At 45.1% G+C, this 24416-nt stretch overlaps 1 protein-coding gene across 1 annotated transcript in view; it reads right to left on the bottom strand.

The window, feature by feature from the left end:
* TRAPPC10 (trafficking protein particle complex subunit 10) overlaps positions 1 to 24416 on the bottom strand; it is a gene marked incomplete at its 3' end in the record, with an annotated part of 75652 nt that overhangs the window by 17911 nt on the left and 33325 nt on the right. The window contains exons 7-15 of the mRNA XM_081088026.1: positions 24093 to 24340; positions 10706 to 10852; positions 9977 to 10091; positions 9052 to 9128; positions 7934 to 8025; positions 5533 to 5673; positions 4867 to 4979; positions 1682 to 2196; positions 780 to 921 (exon numbers count right to left, since the gene is read on the bottom strand). Of these exons, the coding sequence (XP_080944152.1) occupies positions 780 to 921; positions 1682 to 2196; positions 4867 to 4979; positions 5533 to 5673; positions 7934 to 8025; positions 9052 to 9128; positions 9977 to 10091; positions 10706 to 10852; positions 24093 to 24340 (1590 nt within the window). The remainder of the gene's footprint in view (positions 1 to 779; positions 922 to 1681; positions 2197 to 4866; positions 4980 to 5532; positions 5674 to 7933; positions 8026 to 9051; positions 9129 to 9976; positions 10092 to 10705; positions 10853 to 24092; positions 24341 to 24416) is intronic.

The raw sequence follows: 24416 nt of genomic DNA, 5'->3' as shown, positions 1-24416 counted from the left end.
TTTGAGAGACTGCTGTGTTCAGCATCTGAGGCCTTTCCTGATGGCCATGGGAGAAGTTTAAAAACACAAAAATAGAAAGTATGGGGAGATTCAATAGAAAAAAATGCTTTCTTTGATTTTTTTTTCAAATGGAAGAAATAAGCCAATAAATACATTGTTCCAGCCTGAACAACTAAGACATTCTGTTTCACTGTTTTAATTGATGTGTGGTTTTAAATCATTTGTTTACACCAATTCTTTCTAATTTTTGAAATTAAGATCAACCAAAGGACTTACATGCAAGCATACAGGTCTAACCAATGGACACAGACAACAGGGGGGTGAGGGCATGAGTGGGGGAGATGGGGGTTAATGTGGGGATAAGGACACATATGTAATAACTTAATAAAAAATTATAAAAAAAGAACTTAACAAAGAGGACAACAGCTTTGAATTTCTCAAATACTATGCTAGGAGATCAAGAAATTATATTTACTTATTAAGTTCTCTGTAGTTGACATTAACTGATAGCTCATTTTTCTCTCATTTTTTTATGTTTGGATTTACCACGCTTATTAAACATGAAAGTTAGCATTTACAGAACGCAAATATTCGATGAACAGAAAAGTCACAGCCGGGCAAGATTTCTTTGATGCTACCCCAAACATCTCTTACAGAGGAATCCGGCTACACTGTGCTGCAAGTCCATTGGTGCAGAAAGCCCTGCTTTCAGACTCCTCCAAAAAGGAGTGAAGTGCAAACCAGAACTCCACAATCCCAGCTTTGTGCAGCCCACTCACCGGCCAGTGGCTCCACGTGCAGCTGCGGCTCCTGGGAGTACACATCGTACTGCGCCAGCGGGTAGAGGTGCGGAAGTACGAAGCACACTGGGCCCGCCGAGGCGCACAGCTGCCGCAGCGTGTATGTTCCAGGCTCCTTGGCCTAGGGTCAAATCAAGCACTTGGAAAGTCGTCACCCACTCTCGCAATTGTGAGCACCCGAAGAGCAGGAGGTACCATTATCCCTGAATTGATCCTTCTTTTACCCTCCTTATCCTACTGCTCTGTGCTCACATGTCTACAGGCAGGCTGTGCAAAGGGCCCTAAAAACTTCTACTGATGTCTTTCTGAGTAATTGGGGCTTCAACTTGACTTCTAATAATGAATTTTCAATTCAATAAACTTTATATGTGGCATTCTCTCTGAATGCATGAGATATAAAACCTGCTCTCAGACTAGACTAAAACACATGTGACAAATAGCTGTCCTTCCCAGAGGTCACATCCCTGATTAGCAGGGGTTATAGGACACACTGCATGGGAGACTGTCAGAGTGCATCAGAAGCACTGCTTTGACAGCCATGAGTCGCAAAAGGAAAATAAACTTTAACATCAAGGATGCTACCTTCTTTGAAATCTCATTTTAACAAATGAGGGTATATTTTAAAACAAAGGCAAAAAATCTAAGTCCAGTGAGAACCCAACTATGTTAAGACCTTCATTCAAAAGTTATCGATTGCCTTAAAACTGTATAAGTATAAAAATTATCTTAACTGTCAGTCTATTTTTCTTTAAGGATAAAACATTACCAAGGTTAAAAGAACAGAGGCCTCCACTTGCCTCCCACCATAGTTCAGACAATGCTTGCAGGCCAGCGCCCCCTGCTGACCACCTTTGAAGTCACCTCCCCAACTCAACACACACCTGTGTCCTGAAGGTTATGGTATTGGCCCCTGGTTCCAGAGTCACACCGCAGCACTTCAGCACAGGGGCCCCGTCATCCAGAGCCACCCCTGAGGGCGTGTCCAGAGCAGTGCTGCTTTCCTGCCGTCTCAGGAGCATGTGAACGTTTTTGCATATAATCCCCGTGGTGTTCAAGGAGTTATCGGAAGGGCTTCTCTCAAACATCTCATACAACTCCAGAGCCGGTAAACTGTTCTGGGACGCGGGGAAAGGCGAGGTCTCCATTGGAAAGTTAATAATCCCATTGGACGTCTTGTGCTTGGTAAGCCACTCAGCAGTCTTCCGGTAACTGTTTTTCTCGATGCTGAAGTGGACGCTGATGGCAATCTGGTCCATGTGGACAGGGACGGGCATCTGACTGCATACAGTTATCTCCACGGATAAAACACCACCCACGTGCACCACGGCATTGGAGGGAGTAAAACGGAGATCTCTCAGGTGTGCAAAGGAATGCATAGGGAGTACGACTTTGTGACCTGCAAATACATAGCACCATATTTTTCTTCCCAAGTCACACTTCTAGAAGATGCAGAGACAGCAGGACCTTGGTTACCATTGGGCCAACTGGAGTATGCTCAACATGAGAAGCAAGAAGTAATGAAGTTCAAATGAGACAGTTTAAAACTACCCAACCTCATACCATCTTCACACACCAAGAATTACTTTGTCAAAAGCAGAACATAATCAAATGCTTAGATAACGCCTGGAAATCATAAAACCTGAAGAAATAATGGTTTCTAAGTTCTGTTTTGATAAACCAAAGAGAAATACAGGTCAACTCTTCAATTTCAAAGCATTTTGAATGGGAGAGGGAGGGAAAGAGGGAGGAGGAGGAAGAGGGTGAGGGGGAGGGGAGGGGAGAAGGAAACATTGATCAGCTGCTTCCTACTGGGGATCAAGTCCGAACCTGGGCATGTGCCCTGACCAGGAATCGAAGCAGCTCCCTTTTGGTGCATGAGATGACGCTCAACCAACTGATCCACACTGGCCAGGGCCAAAACAACATTCTTAAATGGTCCAATTCCTACAGCTGTTTCAAGGAATTCCACCACTTTCCACCTCCATAACAAAATTCCCAAATGAAGATGTCCACCCACCCCTGCATATCGGGAAGCAAACCCAGGTGCTTGCGGCCTATGACGTCAGCCCACTGAGCAAGGAGCCCTGCCTCCTGAACTGCAGAGGGCCAGTGCAGCCCACCCCACAGTCACTAACCAAGAGGAACCCACTGCTTTCTCTGACCTCCTTTCTACAAGCACCTGGTTAGTCTAGAAAATCCACAGGGCTGCCATACTGAGCAATGGTATTTATTAAACACTAATCAACAAAAGAACCTGCTGATGGTGATGCTATAAAATCACACAAAAAATAGCGGATGACCTCGGAATAGCCGATTCACACAGAGATACCAAAGAACGTTGGCAGGAAAGACATAACTGCACAGTCTCACATCTATGTCACACACAGCAGACGTGGCACAAGGCTCTACCAACAGCTAGTTTGGGCCCATTAAAGAACCTAAGCAGACCAACTAATCAAGGCCATGTTGCTCCTGAGAAACCCATCCGAACAGCTCAATGTGAGTGAAACACGCCAGCAGTCAATGACCATATGGACCTGAAGCCAAACCTATGAAACACTGGCTTTCCAGTAGTTAGTAACTGCTATGGACTGAACTGTGTTCCCCCCACACTCTAAAGCTGAAGCCCCAAACACCCCTCCCTCCTTCCATGTAAGCACAAGTCAGGAGGAGAGGCCTCATCAGAAACTAACCCTGATGGCATCTGGTCTCAGATTCCAGCCTCCAGAGCTGTGAGACAATGTACATCTGCGGCTCACACATCCAGTCCATGGCATTTTGTGATGGCCACCACAGCTGACCAAGACAGTACTATTTTAGCCCTGGCCGCTTGGCTCAGTGGTTGGAGTGTCAGCCCACGGACCAAAGGGTCGTGGGTTCGAGTCCCAGTTAAGGGCATGTGCCTCAGTTGCAGATTCGATCCACGGCCCTGGTCAGTGTGAAAAGCAACCAGTTGATGTGTTTCTCTCACATCAATGTTTCTCTCTCTCTCCCCCCCCTCCCTCCCTTTCACTCTCTCTAAAAATAAATAGGAAAAATATCCTTGGGTGAAGATTAAAAAAAAAAAAAAAAGACAGTACTATTTTAAGTACTCTTTTTGATAAACAAAACCCCAGGAGCTAAGTGTTATAATAAATTTAATCTTACCACACAGCATTAGCTAGAAAATATATTTGCCAAAAGTTTTAGCTTGAATCTTAGCCTTTCGGAACAACCTTTCTGTTGGACACACCCATGAGGAAACACTGAACAAACTCCAGAAGGTGGGACAGTCCATGAAACAACTGGCTAAATGTCCAAAGGTCAGTGTTTTACACACAACCAATGAATGTGGGCCATCCATACAATGGAATATTATTAGCCATAAAAAAGAATGAAATACTGACACATTACAACATGGATGAATCTTGAAAACATTATGCTGAATGAAAGAAGCCAGTCACAAAAAACTACATGGTATATGATTGCATTCACATGAAATATCCAAAATAGTATCTAGAGACAGAAAGTGGATTGTGGTGATGTGCACATATCTATGAATATACTAAAAGGGGTTGAATTGTACACTGCAAAACAGTGAATTTTATGGTATGTAAATTCTATCTCAAAACAGCAGTGACATTAAAAAACTTTGATCAGTGTCTTGAAAAAAAAAAAGATGGGAAAAACGTTTAAATTAAAAGAGAATTCAGATACAACAATCAAATGTAATATATGATCCCTGATTAGACTCCACTAAAAATAATGTCAAAAAACAATGAGGAGATTTGAATTTGAGCTACTGAGTACCAGGAAGTTAGAACCCTGTCAATTTGGGCATGGTTAGGGGGCCGCCCTTGTTCTCCAAGACGCATGCTACACTGTTTCAGGGTGAAGTGTTATACTTGGTCTGAGGTTGCTTTAAAGTTCAGCAAAAAGAAATATTTAGATACATGTTTGCTACACAGCAAAGTGTTAGTAGCTGTTGAATCTAGGTGGTTAGCATACATTATACATTGTGTACTCTTTTTGCTTTTCTGTAACACTGAAAATGTTCACAATAAAAAGCTTTAACCATTGGTCTTACCTGAGCTGTCTGTCTGTTCACTGGCAAAGTTGAGTATCTCTTGGCAGAAGTATTTTCGTTCCTCTTCAGTTAAGTGATGATCACTGGCTAAAAGGCTGCTGGTCTGAAGGTAGCTGGAGTGGAGAGTCAAAGGGCCAGCACAGAGGACCTTATACCAAGGGGTGCTGCATGCAAACAGCTTCTCCAGGCCCCAGAGCTTTCAAAGTGCAGTTTAACAGGTATTTCCCCACCTCCTCCTTTTTTTTTTAATTATTAGGAATTCAGCCCAGCTCAGTGGTTGAGCACGGACTCAAGAACCAAAAGGTCACAGGTTCAATTCCCAGTCAGGGCACATAACCCGGATTGCTGGCTCAATTCCCAGTAGGGGGTGTGGAAGAGGCAGTCAATCGATGATGTTTCTCAACAAAGTTTCTATCGTTCTATGCCTCTCCCTTCCTCTCTCTCTAAAAATCAATAAAAACATATATTTTTTAAAAAGTATTAGGAACTCAGAGATCAAATGTGAGGACTAGGCATTTAACTTATATTTAACATGGTACCCATGTACAGGTTGGCTTTTTCTCTCCTAATTATTAGGTGTTTATTAAACACTCAATTGTAGACATTGTTGCTGTTTAAACAAAAACAATTTTCCTATTTCATGAAAATGCTAGACTTAAAGGATACTTCTCAATCTGTCCAAGGTGTTTTTGACATTCAGCCAGCTGCTTCCTTGTGTGTGTGATAGGCAGTGCCCAGCCCTCAGCCAGGTAATTCTTCAGTGCTCCTTGAAGATAGGTTTCTGCCTTCTGTGGAGACTTTTTCTTCCTTGCAAATCAACAAATAGAAGCTTTCATTATGGTTCATGATAATCAACAAACTTAGACATGATTTTTATGACCTGCTCTCCACCCTTTCCAGCCCTCCACAATGACCTTCGTACCATCTTAGACAGTCCTTCTCTGAGACGCGCTCTGGTCTGAGAAAGAGCACCAGATCAGGAATCCATCTCTGGGCCTGAAAATGGACTCATGGCGATGATGATCCCACACCACTTGCCCAGCATCATACACTAGTCGAAGAACTTTAATAATTGAATCTCAGGAGAAGAAAGTGAGGGCACTGTTCACTACCTCAAGCTGACATATAAGACTACCAAGGCTAAGAGAAGGTGAAGGTACATAGCTAGTTAGGGAGGAAGCTACGAAATCAGGGCTTCATGCCACCTACCTACTGAAGATAGGAAATAAGGAAGCAGTCTATTGGCCCAACCAAGAGGGAAGCTTGGGCAAATAGCACTGAGCAGGTTTCCAAGATTTACAGAGAATTATGAAGAATTTAATAGCAACACTTATCACTCAAGAGAGGATCTTCTGGATTTAAACCTTCATGATGTTCCGAATAAACCAAAGTTGAAAGCATAATTAGCAAGAGCTTGCCAAAGCTTCCATGACAACATGGGTCCCCTGGCCCTCACCAAAGGGCTGGGACCACCGAACTCACGGGACAAAGGCTAAGGCTAAACAGGCATCCTTGGAAGACACCCCGTCTTTACTGCCCTACTCTTGAAGCAATGACATTTCTCAAATTCTCAAATAAAATAAAATGTAAACCTATCAAATGATGTGTTAGTTTTTCTACACTTTTATGGTCCTCTCCCATTCCACCCCTTTTTAAAGAGATCCAAACCTTCAATACTTCTTCAGTTACTATCTCTAGCCAAAGATTCTTACATTCTAGAGTTGAAAGTCTACAGACCATCATTCAGCCCCCAGAGATGGAGGCCCTGCCACCTAGCTAGTATGTGGCCAAGGTGAAACCAGGACCTAACTGTCTGATTAGCCACTGTAGCACCTGGCCTCAGAGCAGACTAATGCCCAGGTGGGCACCACTCACAGCATCTGTAGACACGGCTCCTTTGCTCCACTAATAACTTACTCCTGAAATACACTAGATCAGTGGTTCTCAACCTTATGGCCCTTTAAATACAGTTCCTCATGTTGTGACCCAACCATAAAATTATTTTCGTTGCTACTTCATAACTGCAATGTTGCTACTGTTATGAATCATAATGTAAATATCTGATATGCAGGATGGTCTTAGGCACCCCTGTGAAAGGGTCGTTCGACCGCCAAAGGGGTCGCGACCCACAGGTTGAGAACCGCTGCACTAGATGGAGGCTCAACAGAGCCAATCCAGCCTGACTGTTGCTAAACAGTGACTGGCTAGCTGCTCTAAGCAAAGCTGGAAAACTTAATGTCACTTAGAAGATCTATGAACCCCTTTTGCAGCCGCTTCAACCAGTTGAAATAAATTATTCTTCTGTGTTTCACCTAATGAAAGTACTACAGATTTCAAGACATCATTTCAAACACACATTTCTTTTGAGAAAACTTAAAAATCTTTTCCCTTATAATGCATATTTCTTTCCAATGCTTTCAAATAGCAATGACACTGCCAGCCGGGATTTCTCCTTTGTGGCAGGCCAGTTTTATCAAACACATGAGAAATATGCTGTTTTGAGTTTTTCTGTGAAATCTGAGTCTAAAGCTGGAGCAAGACTGGGAATACTCCTTGTATCACTCAGTCATGGTCATCCTCTCTCCCAACATAATACATGCAGTTACTTTACATCACTGGCCTCCAGGCTTTCAAACTCCTAGGAGGCATTTAACATAAACTAGAGAAAATGCTATAGAACAAAATATTTAGGAATCTACACTTCAACTTAGTAAACACTGGATGTAGAATCTTAAATATTTCCTCATAATTCTTTAACTGAATAAATGTAATTATAATACTATATCTTACATATAATACTTACATATGTACAATGTTATATATACTACATAAGATCATTATGTTAATTAAGTAAAAGGAATGCAAAGATCAGTATCAGCTATTAAGAATAATAAGCTGAAAATCTCTCCATTTGGTTTTAAGAAATTGAAAAAAATGATGATGATTGGTTAACAAATTCTAATCTTTCATTCTATAAATATATGTACACTTCACATTAACTCCATACATAACAAATCTTTTCTTACTACAGGTGTGAAATATCTGAAATTCAAAGAAAATCAATTACATGTAAAATTCTGCCAGATCCTTTCCAACAAACTTAGCAGATCGAATCCTCCCAATACTTGTATACATTTCAATGGTAGCGTGGGACAGATCCTGTGGGAAAATAAAACACCACATAATGTTGTACTTTAATTTTAATGCTAGACACATCCCACATTTATTTACCCAAAGCTGAAGCAAAGGAGTTATTAAATAACACATTATTTTTACTTTGCATCTACTTTTGTATTGAGTTTTTATATAATGTGATTTATTTATTATTCTTTAAAATATATTTTTATTGATTTCAGAGAGAGAAAAGGAGAGGAAGAGATAGAAACATTAATGAGAATCATTGATTGGCTGCCTCTTACATGCCCCCTACTGGGGATGGAGCTGGCAACTCAGGCATGTGCCCTTGACTGGAACTGAACCTGGACCCTTCAGTCCGCTGGCCAACTTGCTCTATCCACTGAGCTAAACCGGCTAGGGCATATAATGTGATTTATACAAGATCATTAACTTGTACATAAAATTAAGCTGTATAATAAAAGAAATACAAACCCAGCAGGCATATAATATTTAGCTTGTCAACGTACTTTCTGTATATGGGTAACATTTCTAGTGTTTTTTTTCACTCTTTGGGTAACAGGGACAAACTATTAGAAGCCACCATCTAATACTCTTGAGTTAACCATGACTCAGGTATGCAGTTGACTCACCCAGCTTCTACCTATACTGCTTTGTAAGGTTCCAAATTTAAATCCTTTAAAAGCAAGCACAATAACTCTGTTTAAGTCCAAATTATTCCTCTGCCCATGGAAAACCATTCACTATCCTCTCTTACAAATTCTATTCTACTGAATTAGCAATGCCATTTTAAACAAACTTATAAATGTCTGAAGATAAGTTTATGCCTAAGTATGGCCCCATGAGTACTAGTAAACATTTAATGAACAACAGCTATTCTAGGTTTTACCCACAACTCCCTAGGGCACCAAAGAAACTGAAAAGGCCAACAAGAAGGGGGTCCCAAATTCCAGCTCATTCCCAATTCACAAGGTCACAGAGCAGCAAAAAGTCTTCTAGAGCTGGGTTTTCTGTCACAGGTAGACAGGGAACAACATATAAAATACTTACTAAGTAGTGTTTTTCAAAAGCTTCTACTGATGACAATGCTTCTTTGAGTTTCTTATAAGGACTCTGAGCTGTGTTGGCTTAAACAAAAAAGAAATAAAAGTCCTAATTCATCTTCACCATTTCAGGACACATGAGTTTACAGTGCCGCTCACCTGCTACAGGCAGATGACTTCATCTGACACTTGTAGAGACTACAAACATAGCCATGCAGGCTGAAACTACATAATTACCTATATTCTTGTCCAATTAATAAATGCATGAAATAGTCTAAACCCTTCATATAATTTTTTTAAAAAGCTTTGAGATTATAATTTTTTAAAGTATATATTACAAACCCTCCAATGAATTACATATTGCCAAATGATCTGAGGTGGTCTCCAGGTGAGACAGAGCAATATTATACATTTTCTCTTGTAAATGTATTCAATTTAGTAGGAGTCCTTTCAGTTCTTGGATTACAGGGACAAACTATTAGGAGTCTGTCCCTGTTATGCTAAATCATACTCATCACTATACTTGTACCCACAGGAACTAGCAATGCTCCCTTACAAGTGTTTTTATTACCTAGGAGTAATTTACTGAGGAAAATCATTTGTCTGGTCGTACTGTTAGAACACTAGCTTATTTAGTAATTCACAGGGAAACTGGTGCATTTAAATGTCACATGGGTTATAAAGTCATAATCAGCTCATGTAAGCCTGTGAGAAGCTCAGACACAGTTTTGAGAAATCTTCCAACAATTTCTTAAATAAGTTCTAACATTTCTTTATGTTACTAAAAGGTAAAATATCTGGTCAGCTATTCATGAGTACAATATCCTAAATGGTAATTATATTGTTAGAACTTGAGTTACATGTGCCAAGTTACAACCTACATTTTATTACTTTCCACTGCACTACGTGCACAAGTGCATCTCAGAAAGTACCTGTTTCAGGTCGCTCAGCTCCCAAACCTGCCAAAAGATCAACTGTCCTATTGAGGTCTTCTGAGTTGGGTCCTTTTTCTGACACAAGTCCACACAGGTAGCCCAAGGATTTTAGCTGTTGAGATAAACGCACAATTTCACTTAATTTGCCATAAGAGTCAGCAGAGAACTTATACATTTAAATATAAAAATTAAAATCCAACTACATTTTAGAAAAAAAAATTAGCTTTCCATCTAAATAATTCTTATCTGGATATAAAGATATACTTATTGGGATCATTTCACACTCCTACCTTCAACACAGTAATTCTCAGAGTGTCTCTGAAGTTGGTAATTCTCAGCTTATGCCATGCACCTGCTTACGCTCTCCCAAGTTTTCAAGGCCTCCCGCTCAATCTGCATCCCTGTGACCCCACTCCAGCAGGCCCTCGTGCTGCACACACGGGACCACACTGTATTTCTTACGTTTCACACTTCATCCTTCTTTGTAGACCCCGTCCCCCAAAATTGCTGACAGAGAACCACACCTTCAGCACAAGCATGACAAGTGTTTAATCTGTGCTGAATAAAGTGGTACAAGTAGGAACCATTTAATCAAGACACGTCCTAAAGTAACTAGAACCCATATAGTGACTGAGTGAACAACACTTCTTCAAACAGCTTAGTCCATCCACCCCCGAGAGGCACAGCTCACAGACAATGCCCACGTCTGCATTCAGGGGCAGTTACCTTTTCTGTGGCATAGCTCCATAAACCCACAGTGTGGGCAATGTTCGAGTCTATCTGCGCCCGATCACAGCAGCCTTCTATCCTCTGCAACACCTCCAGACAGCTTAGAAACACCCAGCAGTCCAGTGCGCCAGGCGGGACGGAGACCTGGGGGGTACAAGAGCGGGCACGTGAGGAGGGCACATGAGGAGGGCACTCAGGGAAAGCATGCAAACCCACACGTTCTAGTCTGCCCCTTCAAGCAGCTACCCAGTCTACTGGTGCTGTCACCTGCCAAGCTACAGGAAAGAAAAAGGGGACAATAACAATAATTATATCAGTTCACGTCCAAAGAGAACGAAGTGATCTATGTCCAAATACCTGATTTGGTTCTCTATTTCAGATGCTGATGAGTGATTTGGCAGAGATATACCTTTCACTCACAGAGTTTTTAAAGCTTATGAAGAAAAGAATCCTACAAGGCCAACTAGCATCACTCTAAATTTGCAACCTGGTCATATCTGGGTTCGAAGAGCAGATATTACAAAGAAAAGAAACTAAGATCTCAGATGACCGCTGGGTCACATTTTAGAAAGATCATATTCAATACTAGAAATCTAAATATTAAGTAAATATTAGATGATACTTAGGAATTACTGTTAATTTTTTTAGGTGATCATGTTTCTAAAAAAGAGCTCCTGTGGATTAGATACACACCGAAATATTTACACACAAACAAGACATGATATCTAGGACTTGCCGAAAAAATAACTCAGGAGAAAGCAGACAGGGACTTAGATGGCATAAAAATTGGCCACCCGCCCAGCTAGCGTGGCTCAGTAGTTGAACATCAATCCATGAACCAAGACGTCATGGTTCGATTCCCAGTCAGGGCACATGCCTGGGTTGCTGGCTCAATCCCCAGTAGGTGGCATGCAGGAAGCAGCAATCCATGTTTCTCTCTCGTGGATGTTTCTATCTCTCTACCTCTCTCCTTTCCTCTTTCTAAAATCAATAAAGACATATTAAAAAAATAAAACTAGACTTTAAAAATTGACCACGTTCTGGTTGGGGACTGTGGTAGCTAGTGATGGGTACCTAGAAGTTCATTATATTATCCTCTCTACTTCTGTACATATTTGAGCTGTCCCATTAAAAAACAAAACAAATGTGATACTATGCAAAAGTATTTACTGTATATGATCAACTCTAAAAGGTACTTCTTTCACGTTTTAGCATCTCTGAAATTGGAAACTGTCTCACAACCAATGGCACCTTGACACTCACAGCGGGCAGTGCTGCTTTCTTGGCAGCGCTAACATTATGGGGTATCTCACAATTGGCACCCCAGTTCTACTGAGATGGTCATTGGTACCATTCAAAATGGGAACCTAGCACTGACTGGGTGGTTCAATTGGTTGGATCATCATCTCATACACCAAAAGATTGCGGGTTCAATTCCCAGTCAGGGAATATACCTAGGTTGTGGGTTTGATCCCCGGTTGGGGCATGTATGGGAGACAACCAACCAATGTTTCTCTCTCTCTCCCCCTTCCTGTCTCTCAAAAGTCAATGAAAAAACATATCCCCGGGTGAACATTAAAAAAAGGGAACCTAGAAAGTAATTATCTGTCAGCTGACGAGGGAAGGGCTGCACAATGCTGATGAAACTTGGCTTATGTAAGGACTCCTTCAGCATACCCTGAGCACAAATAAAAGACAGAGCAAAGAGGGCCATTAAACGTTCCTATCAAAACTAATTTGCTTAGTCTCTAAAACATGAGATAAACTACTTAGAGCCTTTGAAAAGAAAAATCAGTGCAGAAAAAAATCACATGATCAGAAGGTACATTCATAAAGTGGTACAACTTTCTCGCCCAGACAATGGACCACACCCAAGGGATGCACAGAAGAGCCTTTGCAGGATGCAGCTCTGGGACAGAGCACGTTCCTCCCTTCCCAGTCAAACCAGGGCGGGCTCCGAGTGGGCTGGCCTCACCTCACAGGGCCTCCTGGTTCTAAGCTGTCAGGCAATCTGGGCGCTTTCACTTCACAAGACACCACCACACAGGTACCAATCCTGTGGGCACAGTTCCTCAGGCAACACAGGCTGTTTGCCAGGGAGGATGAAGGACATGGACCCTGTAGGGCGCTACACAGCGCTTTAAGCGTCTTGTGACTTAGAGGGGTCCGAGGAAACCCAGGAGTCACAGCAGGGAGCTCAGAGAGGCGAACACCTGTACCAGCAGCCAGGGGCAGGCCAGCCAGTCTCCGGCACCAGGCTGCACCTTCCCCTATGTGGCACATGCGTGTGTGCGGAGAAAGAATCGAGTCACACGCTGTGGTGGGAACAGTAGGCCACTTTGTGAAAAGGTTACAGCACAGCTTTTATTGGCTTATTTATTTTCTGCAAAGAGCAAGAACCACTTGTAAATCTGAAGAATAGTGTGTACAAAATAACACCGTCAGTTAGCGGCAGCTTTTCTAATGACCGAAGCTGAAGCCTCAACTTCCAACCTGGAGGAAGTCAAACCCAGCAGACGGACAGCACGCTGACACAAACACGACGCCTTGAGGTGCTCTGTCCTCCTGTCCAGACGCAGCGCTGGTTTTACTAACTGGAACCTGAAGCCTCCAGCCAGTCCTGCCCGGTGAGAAGTCCCACACACCCGTGCTCCTGCAAGCTGCGCACAGCTGGCTCCTGCACCAAGGCTGCTCAGGAACTGCAGAGCGCTCATTGGCCCTATTTCCAGAGACTTTCACAGCCTCCCACATTTCCTATGATACCCAGTTTAAACTTAAGTTTTCACTGAAAGACATCGGAACATAAATTGGTATGCCACATGGCATCTTACGACACATGTGATCTGCTGCTTCTCGGTGCCAACTACCTCTGACATTGCCACTCATTTGCGTGCGTCCATCTGGGCTCCCAACCAGACCCCAACTAAACACCCCAAAGTGACCAATGAGCCAGTTTCTTCTCCATACATTTCAGTGGCCGGGCAGAGCTGGGCTCCACGGCAGCCAGAACTTCAGTCATGGGTCACTTTTGGAAGTGACTTTTGGAAAGTTTAGTGAAACTTACTTAAAATATGATTGTAGTAATACCTTTCCCATTACTTAAAAAAAGTTACAAAATACACACAGCAAGGTATGTAAAGGGCACAAATCCTGAGTTTAGAGCTCAAGGACACATCTGTCACTACCACTCAAATCAAGAAACAGACCATTTCCATTATCCTGGAAGGTTCCCTCCAGCCCCTTTCCCAGTTGATACCCACTCCCCTATTCAGACTCTGTCACCAGTAATGCCTTCTGCCTGACTGTTGAACTTCACATAAACCGAGTCACACAGCATGAGCTCTTCTGCACGTGGCATCTTTCGCTCAATATAGTGTCAGCATAGCTCAGCTTTTCAGGGCCTATCGGCAGCAGGTGGTGCTTTACTGCGGGTGTCAGGCCTTTCTCCATATGCCAGTTTCTTCGTCCATCCCCCCACTGACAGGCATTTCGGTTGCTTTGAGGGTTTGGCTCCTACAGATAAGACTATTTGCAATGCTTTCCTCACTCTGGAGGAGGGAGGCTTCTCAGACCCAGAAGACCCGTCCCAGTGCCCAGCTACTCACAGAGGAGGCAGGTGATCCTGGCATTGGGTCCCTCGTGAAAGCTTGTGGTCCACGGAGTCCCTACCTCCTGTACCAGCTGCACATAGCAGTGAGGTGGCCAGGAGCACGGCCTCACGGTCAGGTTTCCACAGTCTCCCAGTTCAGACACAGTCTACTAATCAAAGGTGACTGATCATAAGCCGTGTTGCCTAAGAACATAGTTGCACCAACTTTATTCCCAGGAAGTTAACCACAGTCAGAGCCCTTGCCAGGTCACCAGCTGCTCTGCATAGTGCCATCCTGTTTTCTGGTTGGGCCCAATTTTCTTGGGTACCTAGGAATGGGAGTGCTGAGTCACAAGGCAGGCACGTTTAAGCTTTAGCAGACACTGCCAAGGAGTTTTCCAAGTGCTGTATCAATTTACACGCATCCCATCACTCAAGTTCCAATTTTCCTGTATCCTCACTAAAATTTGGTACTGTCAATCCCTTTAAAATGTTACTTTGGCCATTACAGCAGAGTTTGAGAATTTTTTCGAAGTCCCATAAACTGGAAAACAGTCGTTGTTCAGCAGCCACGGTAACAAGTAATCACTAGAACAAGCTTAAACCTATTTGAATGACCGCAAGCCCACCTCAGGGACCAGTCCAGGAGTGGTAGAGGCGTAGGACAGAGAGGGGCTCTGCTCCACGCAGGCCCGGGCCCACCCAGCAGGGCTCTGGGCTCTGTCGTCTCACTTGGACCGGGGCAGCAGGCTGAGACTCTTGGCAATTCATGTTCCCTAACAAGTAGGTGCTGAGCACGCTTCCAGACTGGGCCATTTGGATAACCACTTTTGTGAACAACAGAGTAATTAAACTAATTTCTTAATCCGTGTTCTTTAGTTTTCTTAAAATCCAACTCCTCTCTCAACACTGTTATCATCAGTAACCACAAGAGCTGTTTTTCCACTTTCAAAGTCTAAAATTAAAGGTGTTCTTTTTATTATTTTTCTGTTAAACCTGTATTTTTTATATATACTAGTATATACATATATAACCCAAATACTGAAAAACAGTGTCCTAAGTGAACCCCAACATCCCACCTGCCCCATTTGAGCTCCCTGTCTGTCACCATCACCTTCACAAACCCTCACTGGCCAACCAACCAGACTGTTCTTGGTTAATCTTGAACTTTGGAGACAAGGAACCTGTAGGGAGCAGCTATAGGGTTAAGCCTCGGACTGACGTGTTGGCAAAGCCACAAACAAGTCCCAGTTTAGAGGGCACAGCCCTCTTAGCATAGTTAGGCTTGACCTTATGACGCTCCCTAGATCTTATCTTATCCACCTAGACCAGTGATGGCGAACCTTTTGAGCTCAGAGTGTCAGCATTTTGAAAAACCCTAACTTAACTCTGGTGCTGTGTCACATATAGAAATTTTTTGGTATTTGCAACCACAGTAAAACAAAGACTTATATTTTTGATATTTATTTTATATATTTAAATGCCATTTAACAAAGAAAAATCAACCAAAAAAATGAGTTCGCGTGTCAGAGGTTCGCCATCACTGACCTAGACCCAGCTTATTCTCTTTGTCTGTCTTTTCTACATCCTTTGCCGTCCCCCCTCAGGCTCACCGAACCCTTGGCTGAGCTGGCCCGGCACAGGAATCATATACACATTCTTGTGTCTGACTTCTTTAGCTCCACTTTACGTGGGTGATGTTCGCCCACTACAAGTTCGCCCGTTTCCACTGCTGGATGCCTTCGATGGCCTGAACATATCGCAGTGGCTATATCCCTTGGACGTGATGGACATCTGGGTTATTTCCATTCTCTAGCAATTGAATAATGCTGCCACGAGCATTCTGCATGTGCCTTTGGGTACACACGTGTATGTGTTTCTGTACACCAGGGTGTGTGTGTAGCTTCAGCAGATGGTGCCAAACAACTTTCCAAAGTGGTGGCACCAATCACCTTCCTCCTCCTCATCATGAACGTGGTCAGTGTCCTGCCCTCTCGCTGGCACTTGTCAAGCCTTTCCATTTTAGCCAGGATGTCCTAGGGGGAGGGGGGTGCTTTTTGGCTTTTGTTTGCATTTCACTGTGATTAACTGATTCATGTGCTTATTGACCATTTGGATACCCTCTTTTGCCTATTTTTCTACTGATTTGTCAGTGTTTTTTACAAGATTTGTGGGAGCTCTCTGTGTATTCTGGGTAAGGGTCCTTCCTAACCACACATTATGCTAACACTCCTCCACTCTGGGCTTGCCCTTCCCTCACTCAGTGGTACCTACTGATGAAGAGTCTGATTTCTATGCAGTCCAGTGTGTCACTCTCTTCCTTTATAGTTAGTGTCTTTTGGTCCTATTTAAGAAACATTTGCTAACCTCCAGGTCGAGAAGAACATTCTCCCATATTGTCTTCTAGACGTTTGATTTTTCATGTTTAGGTCAAAACTCCACTGGAAATTAACTGTGCATGGTGTGAGATCAAGATTTATTTTTACACCAGAGGCCTGATGCACAAAATTCGTACAAGAGTAGGCCTTCCTTCCCCAGCTGCCAGCACCGGCTTCCCTCTGGCACCCAGGACCCAGGCTTCCCTCGAAGCCCCGGAAGCTGGAAGGATGTCCGGTCTAATTAGCATATTATGCTTTTATTATTATAGACCTATTAGGTTGATCAACAATTTATTCATGGAATAAATTTTTCTTGAACCCATTTATTTAAAATAAACTCTACTTCCTTAGTTCAGAACCTCATCCTTGGATTACACTAGAAGTCACTAAGTCTTCTCTCTCCCTCCATCTAATTCCTCACCCTCTCGGCCCTCTACCCTGCCCATTCCTAACACCTTCATGACACCCTCACCTCCCTCTCGGCCTTCTACCCTGCCCAGTCCTAACACCTTCATGATACCCTCGCCTCAAAATGGCTCCCTCCCAGCTCTAGAATAAAATCCAACCTTAAAAACGACACACAAGCACTTTCATAACCTTCAAGATGCACTTCCAGTACCTCTGTAGCCTGCACCTCCAAACCCTGCCTCACCCCTTAAGTTCTAACGAGACTAAGGTCCTTCAAAGTTCCTTACATAAAACATCATTTTCTCTGCCTGAAATGAACTCTTGCACTGGCCACAAGCCACATCTACAACCTACTCATTCCATTAAACAAAAGCTCCATAAGGTGAGGGTTTGGTCTGTCTTGCTCTCTGCTAAAAACACGGTGCCTAGAGTAAATGCTTGCTTGGCACAAAATAGGTGCTTGTTGAGTATTTGTTGACCAAATGAATCTTTTAAAATCTAGCTCAAATAAAAAATAAAATAAAGTAAAATGTAGCTCATATAAGACCACCTCTAGAAACCTTCCTAAGCACAGGTAGGCGCTGCACAAACATTTACTAAACTAAACAGAAGCGCCCGTGCACAGCTGCTTCTCCATCCCTGACCCCTCCTAAGATTCTTCTCTTACCACCCAGCTCTGACACGGGGCCCTGACGACCTGGGTACATGCCTGCTCAGTGCACTCAACTATGGGTGTCTTCCTCATGTGTGTCCCTATCCTCCCACCCGTGTTTACCACAGTGTCTGGCAGGTGGGCACCTGTTTCTTGGATGCTTGGTAGCCCTTTATCTCTTCCTACAGCCATCAACCCGGACTTCTTCCTCAGCAGCGCCCTTTCTTTGCACTGGCCTCCTCCTCCTGTCCACTCCCACTGCTCTTCCAGCTCAGATCCTCGTGGCTCAAGGTCACAACAGCCTCCAGGTCTCCACTGAGGAGCCCAGCAGAGGACCTAGTACACAGCAAGTATTGCTGACCCAACTTATCCTTCAACCACACCTCTGCTTCTGTCCTCTGCTAGGCTCAAACCCTGGGACACCTACCCCAGTCAGCCAGCCTGGATGGCAGCCCACTTTGTCCGTTTTCTCCAGTTTAACCTGGACGCTTCTACCATCTGCAGCCCCTGCTCACAATGTGGCCAGCTGGCTGCGATGGCCTCTCATGCATGGCTCCTGCCAGTCTCTGTAATGGGTAACTCTTCTAGGATCCTGAGGGGTCCTGATCCTGCTGGCCCTACCCTGTCTGTGAGCAGAATCACAACCTACGTGGATAAAAGGAAAGTCAGTGCCAAGGCGGACACATTAAGAAAAAATCATTTGGACAGTCATTGGATGAACACGTAATGGCCTCCTAGAAAATACCTTCCTTCTGTTGGTCTCACTTACCAGTTTGGTAAAGATTAGAAAACAGGCATTGCTGGTGTGACTGAAATGGGGAGATCTTTCTGGAAGGCCACCTGAAGGTTTATGTTAAACTAGAGGCCCGGTGCACAAATTCGTGCACAGGCAGGGTCTGGCCAGTCTGCCCCTATTGGGGCTGGCCAGGGGGAGGGGATGCGGGAGGTTGCCTGGCAGGCCCTGCCCCTGATTGGGCCAGTTGGCCAGGCGCAGTGCACGTCATAGTGACGGGTTGTTCTGGTCATTCCGGTTGTTCCTGTCATTCTCGTCACTTGGCTTTTATATATACAGATACTTTAAGAACAGTGTATCCTTGGACTAGTGTTCCTACTTGTATGACCATGTGGCGTTGAGATGATGTACGAGCAGCCTGCTCAGAGCAGGACGGACTGATGGGACAGCAGCTCCTCTACAGCGGAGGCCACAAGGGGACCTCCTGCTGTCAGTAGCATGACACTTCCTTCTGTGTGCCTGTCCGTATCTTCCAAACATATACAGAGGATATAATTAATTTTTGGTAAACAGAGGGCACATCTTTAACTGCTGTAGAAAAAAGCAAATCCTCTGAAGTGGAGTTATGTGACCCCCCAGAGCTGATGTAACTGCCTCCCTAAGCTGTGTGGAGTAAGTACAATTTCCATTTTCAATCAGGGGAGCTGGCCCCAGGCTCTTACTCGGGACCCCTGGGTGGGACTCTAGGCCCAACCACAGAGATGAGGCTTATTCCCATGGCATATGCCTCTTCCTCTCAAAGATACTTTACTTATTTTTATTTTTTGTGTTTGCAAGGCAAATATCTCTTCTCCTGCAGGAGGGTGCGCATGCACGTGGTCTGGGAGCACACGCACACTGAGTGGGCGGTCCGCTCGGCTTTGTAATCCTGCCGCAGGTGACCTGTCCCTCACTCTTGATTGGAGCTCAGGCGCACAGTCTTTCGTGATTGGCTAATGCAAAGGGAGGGGTTGACCTTTGCCGTTTCAAGATGGCGGCCCCCAGGGGAGCTGCCAGTCACGCGGGCCAACATGGCGGCTGCCTAAACTGTTCTTTGACAGAAAAGAGGACTTGTTTATTCTCAGAATCCCCCCTTTCCTTTATGTAAACACTTTTCTTCAAGCTCGGCTGACACGCCTTGACTTTCATGCTCTGCAGTGCCGAGGAGACGGCTATCTGCTGTCTGGTCAGTGCGGTTCTGATGAACCTGTGGGTGACACCCCATCACTGAAGCTCTAATCAAAGGGGTGAACGTGGACACCGTCATTCCCTCCCACTTACCAAACCACTGCTCTCGTGACTCAGAGAAAGGACCCTCTCAAAGGAAACACTTAAATCAACTGATACATCGACCTCGAAGCTACCAGGACAGGCCTCCCAGGTCACAGAAGCAAGTGTGTGCAGCATGTCCTGCTGGAGATGTCGCAATGAGGAGCGCACAGTCCTTGCAATACTTAGGCTTGGGCTTGGAAAGGTTAACAGCGTCAGCCTAACCCTGAGGAGCCACACACCAGTCCAGCCTCACGCTGGCCGAGCCTCCGCCTTGGCCCACAGCTGTCCCACCAGCGCCGCCGCCGCTCTGAGCTCTCAGCCCGCGTGTCAGAGCCAAAGCTCAGCACTGCCCCGGCCCCTGCCCTGACGATGGAAAACAGCCCCCCAGAAAGCCAGCCCAGCACAGGGCAGGGAGTCTGATTTTGAGAGTAGAATCATGTGTACAAAGTATGGAAATAATTGAGTCTTTTGACTTTTGAATGTTTGCAAAAAATTTTAAAAGAAACTCTAAGAATAAACTTTCCAAGTTAACTATCAACTGCAAAACGTCCTATATACTAAAAGGCTAATATGCAAATTGTCCCCTCGACCAGGAGTTCGACCAGGGGGTGGGGCCGGCCCACCAACTGCCTGCAGCCCCTCCCCCCTGCCAGCTGGCCCCCACTCATACACAAATGGGTGCACCGGGCCTCTAGTGTAAGATACAACAATCCTCCCCCTGCAGAAAGAATATTTTTTTAAAATATATTTCATTGATTTTTTACAGAGAGGAAGGGAGAGAGATAGAGAGTTTGAAACATCAATGAGAGAGAAACATCGATCAACTGCCTCCTGCACAACCCCTCCTGGGGATGTGCCCGCAACCAAGGTACATGCCTTTGACTGGAATCAAACCTGGGACCCTTTAGTCCGCAGGCCGACGCTCTATCCACTGAGCCAAACCAGTTAGGTCAGAAAGAATCTTAGAAGAGAAAGCTGAAAGAACAATTTTATGCTGACAGTGTCGCATAACCTCTACAGTCTTAGGAGAAAGCTGACATGTAAGTGTACAGGGAACTCTATCGCTTGAAAGAAACGCTCAAGAAGACAGGGATAAGGAGGGTCATGCTAAGACCTGGCTTGGAGGAGGGTGGTGATGTGCCCAGCCCATGCCACACTCCCTGTACACGTGGTACCTATGGGTCCTCACAACCCAATGGCAGCTGCGGTCTGCCTCCATCTGGTGGAGAAAGAGCGAGCTCAAAGCCAAGTACCTGCGTCAGGACCCAGCGGGAAGGGTGCAGGGCCTGCAAATGCAGACGCTGGCACCGCCCGTGTCCTCAAGCCTCACCAGGGACACCAACGACACTGCCATCAACCTGCTGGCAGACAGGAAAGCGCTTCTGCAGAGAAAGCAGCTCCCAGAAGCCCTGCAAGCGGACAGCAGTCAGGTCCATGGATTCAGGTCAGTGTGTGCGCACAGCAGGCAAGCACCCAGCGGGGGGAGCCCCAGGAAATGTCACGGACACGGTGGACTCCAGGGGCCGGGCACCTTGTGCATGCACGGAGGTCGTGGGGAATCCGAGCGACGGCGCAGTCACACAACAGCTGCTGGCGTGGGTGGCGTGAGAGCAGGAACAGCTGGGTCCTGAGGAAGGAGCCACTGACAGCAAACAGCAGGTGGTGTGTCCTCGCCATGAGGTCCCATTCAGCCTTGGTCCACCCCGCTAGAGGGACGGCCAAGAACCAGAAATGCGCAAAAGAGCACAATAAACATGATTAAAAGTGGGGACAGCCTCCACTCGGGGAAATAACATGACGGCAATGACCATTTTTCATCCAAAGAAGAAAGGAGCCAGGGATCACACACCCCAGTGCAGGCGGCATCCTGACAACAGCACAGGGTGCACTGCCCAGCGGAGGAGAGGAGCCCGAGAGCCCGTCACATCTGTGGACACGCGACCTCCACACACTCTGCCGCGGCACTCAAGGCCCACACCACGGTGCCTCGCACATCTCTTCCCAGGGCATAACTGGCCTGTTTCCATTCCTTCCACAATGGCCAGAGGCATGACAGGACTCAGAATACAGATAAGGACTCAGAGATAGCAGGCTCAAAGCCTGCTCTGCGCTGGGAGAGCTGACAAGAGGCGAGTGTGCTGTGGTGCAACCCACCTGCGTGTCGGGACACACCGCAATGACAAGGGATCCAGGCCGGGACAATGACACCAGTGCGCGATGACACATCCTGTTCTGAGCTGGATGTCCCCGGCCACACTCCCCCCTGCTGTCATGTGTGATGCATGAGGGGGCTCCCTTGCCTTCCAGCTTTAGAAGGCCTGGAGGGGACAGGAGGGCAAGAGAAGAAGGAAGTAGTTGCCCTGCCAGCTCCCTCCCCAGGGCCAGCGGCCCCACCAGAGGACTGGCCCTCAGGCCACCTGTTCCGTTGGCTCTGGCAATGCCTCCCCTCCTCTCTGCAGGTTGGCAGCCACGCTATGACTGGTCAACTTTTTAAGGTAAGAAAGAGAATCTGAGAATGGCTCTTAAATCCTTGAGTTTGTGACAAGCTGGGCACCATGCTAAAGGGGGGCTCCGCACCCCTCTGTGGTTTCCCAAGTCTGCCCTGAGCCATACAGCACTGCCTGATCACCCCTCCTGGGACTGTTCCATATGAAGTGCCCAGGGGACGTGACTGGACTCTAATATAAACCTCCCCCTCCCACAGTAGACTAGTATAAATCAGGCAAACTCTAGGCACACATGAGCACAGACAGCCTGTCTCATTAGTGAATGGTTACGCACAGTCCCCGCCCCCAGGTCTATACAGCAAGATCGGAGTAGCCAGAGCAGGTGATCTAAAGCTACTTGGTTGCTGAACCGGTTTGGCTCAGTGGATAGAGCGTCGGCCTGCAGACTGAGGGGTCCCGGGTTCGACTCCGGTCAAAGGCATGTACCTTGGTTGCAGGCACATCCCCAGTAGGGGGCGTGCAGGAGGCAGCTGATCGATCTCTCTCATTGATGTTTCTAACTCTCTATCCCTCTCCCTTCTTTTCTGTAAAAAATCAATAAAGTATATTTAAATAAATAAATAAAGCTACTTGGTTATAGGGAGCCAAAGAATTTCATTTCAAGGTGGAAAATGTTACTTTTCCTCATTTGCTTGATTAGATATCTGATGATAGAAAATAATTTGATAAGATTTGTAAATTCTCAAGTTTATGACAGCTGGGCTAGGCAGTTCTCCTTTAGAAATGAACTAAAATAATTTCTCTTCATTTGGATTTAAAAAGTTTAAATCGCTTGAGATTATTTCAAACTACGTGTTGAGCCTGTGTTTAGTACTCTAGGGCACAAAAAATAAAAGTTCCTGTATTAGGAAAGCTATCCCTGCCCATGGCTTACCTAACACAGGAATATTATACTCTTAGACCTTTCATAACTGTGCCCCTCGGGGTGCTGATGTGGACTAGGACAAGAGGGCACTAACCTGGCTTGGATGATCTGATTCTGTGACTACATATGTTACTGGGTAAGTTACCTAACCACTTCCAGACCCTTTTCTTCATGTGTGCAGTGGAATTAGACCACTCACTTAGTTCTTCATTGAGGAGTGGGGGTCGGGTGCTATGAATCCTCTGAAATAATATATTACATTGTGTATGTGCATACGTGCATTTCCCTGGGTAAAGAGGCTGCTGAAATTAAATGGCAGGAACCCATTTAACTAGGATTTCTCACAATAATGTTTATGATTCTACAGGCAGAAAGAGTTCAGGCGCCCTGGGTGAATTCATCTTTAAAGGCAGTATTTCACTATAGATCAACAACATTTAGCCTCACTTAGGTTTCTTTCCCACACATATGCACACATGTATTCATAATGCACTTTCCATTAAACTCTGTGCTATTAATTAACATGGCACAGCTGGCTGTGTGTCACACTGTTACCCGCATGTTCACGTACAAAACGAAGACAGTTCTGAAATAAAACAAATATCTACCTGCAAAACCTAATCCTGCATGTCCATCAGGAGGTTACCTTTATCATGAAGACCTGCTCCCAGAGAATAAGCCAAAGGCCACTTTCAAAATTATATTAAGAAAATGATCCAAAAGACTTGCTTTGTGCCAACATGAACTCCACCACGTTGGGAGCAGAAATTATATTTCCCAGCAATTAATTAATCTATGCAAAAAGTAACTATACAGATTATATACAAGAAATTAAGGATATTCAGAAAAGAAAACTCTTTCCTAAGCACAAACAGTTCAATGTCTGGGATTTCTGTGTGAACAGTCAAGAAAAGGGTAAATTGGGAAAACAGACGACTCACTTCCAAGAGCTTCAGCTCCTGCACACAGCTGTGCAGCAGCTCTAGGGCGCGCTGAGCCACCTCCCACGGCCTCTGCAGGAAGAGGAGCAGGGTGCACTGGCGAGCAAACAGGTAACTGCGCAGATCTAATAGGGTAGCTTCTTGCCTCTGTATCAATTCACGCTTCTCCATATCTATGGGCTTTCGAAGGGTCAATCCATTCCAGCTCTTCACCGGCTGGCAGAAAAAAGTCAGCCAGTTGGCACCATCTAAACAAACACACATCATGAAAGGCTGACGACAGATCCCTTCACCTCACTGAGATGCTGGAGGGACTGTGGGACC

The sequence above is a fragment of the Myotis nattereri genome (genome assembly GCF_964212035.1).
Source record: "Myotis nattereri genome assembly, chromosome: 3".
NCBI lineage: Eukaryota > Metazoa > Chordata > Mammalia > Chiroptera > Vespertilionidae > Myotis > Myotis nattereri.
This window is presented reverse-complemented; position numbering and strand designations above follow the sequence as displayed.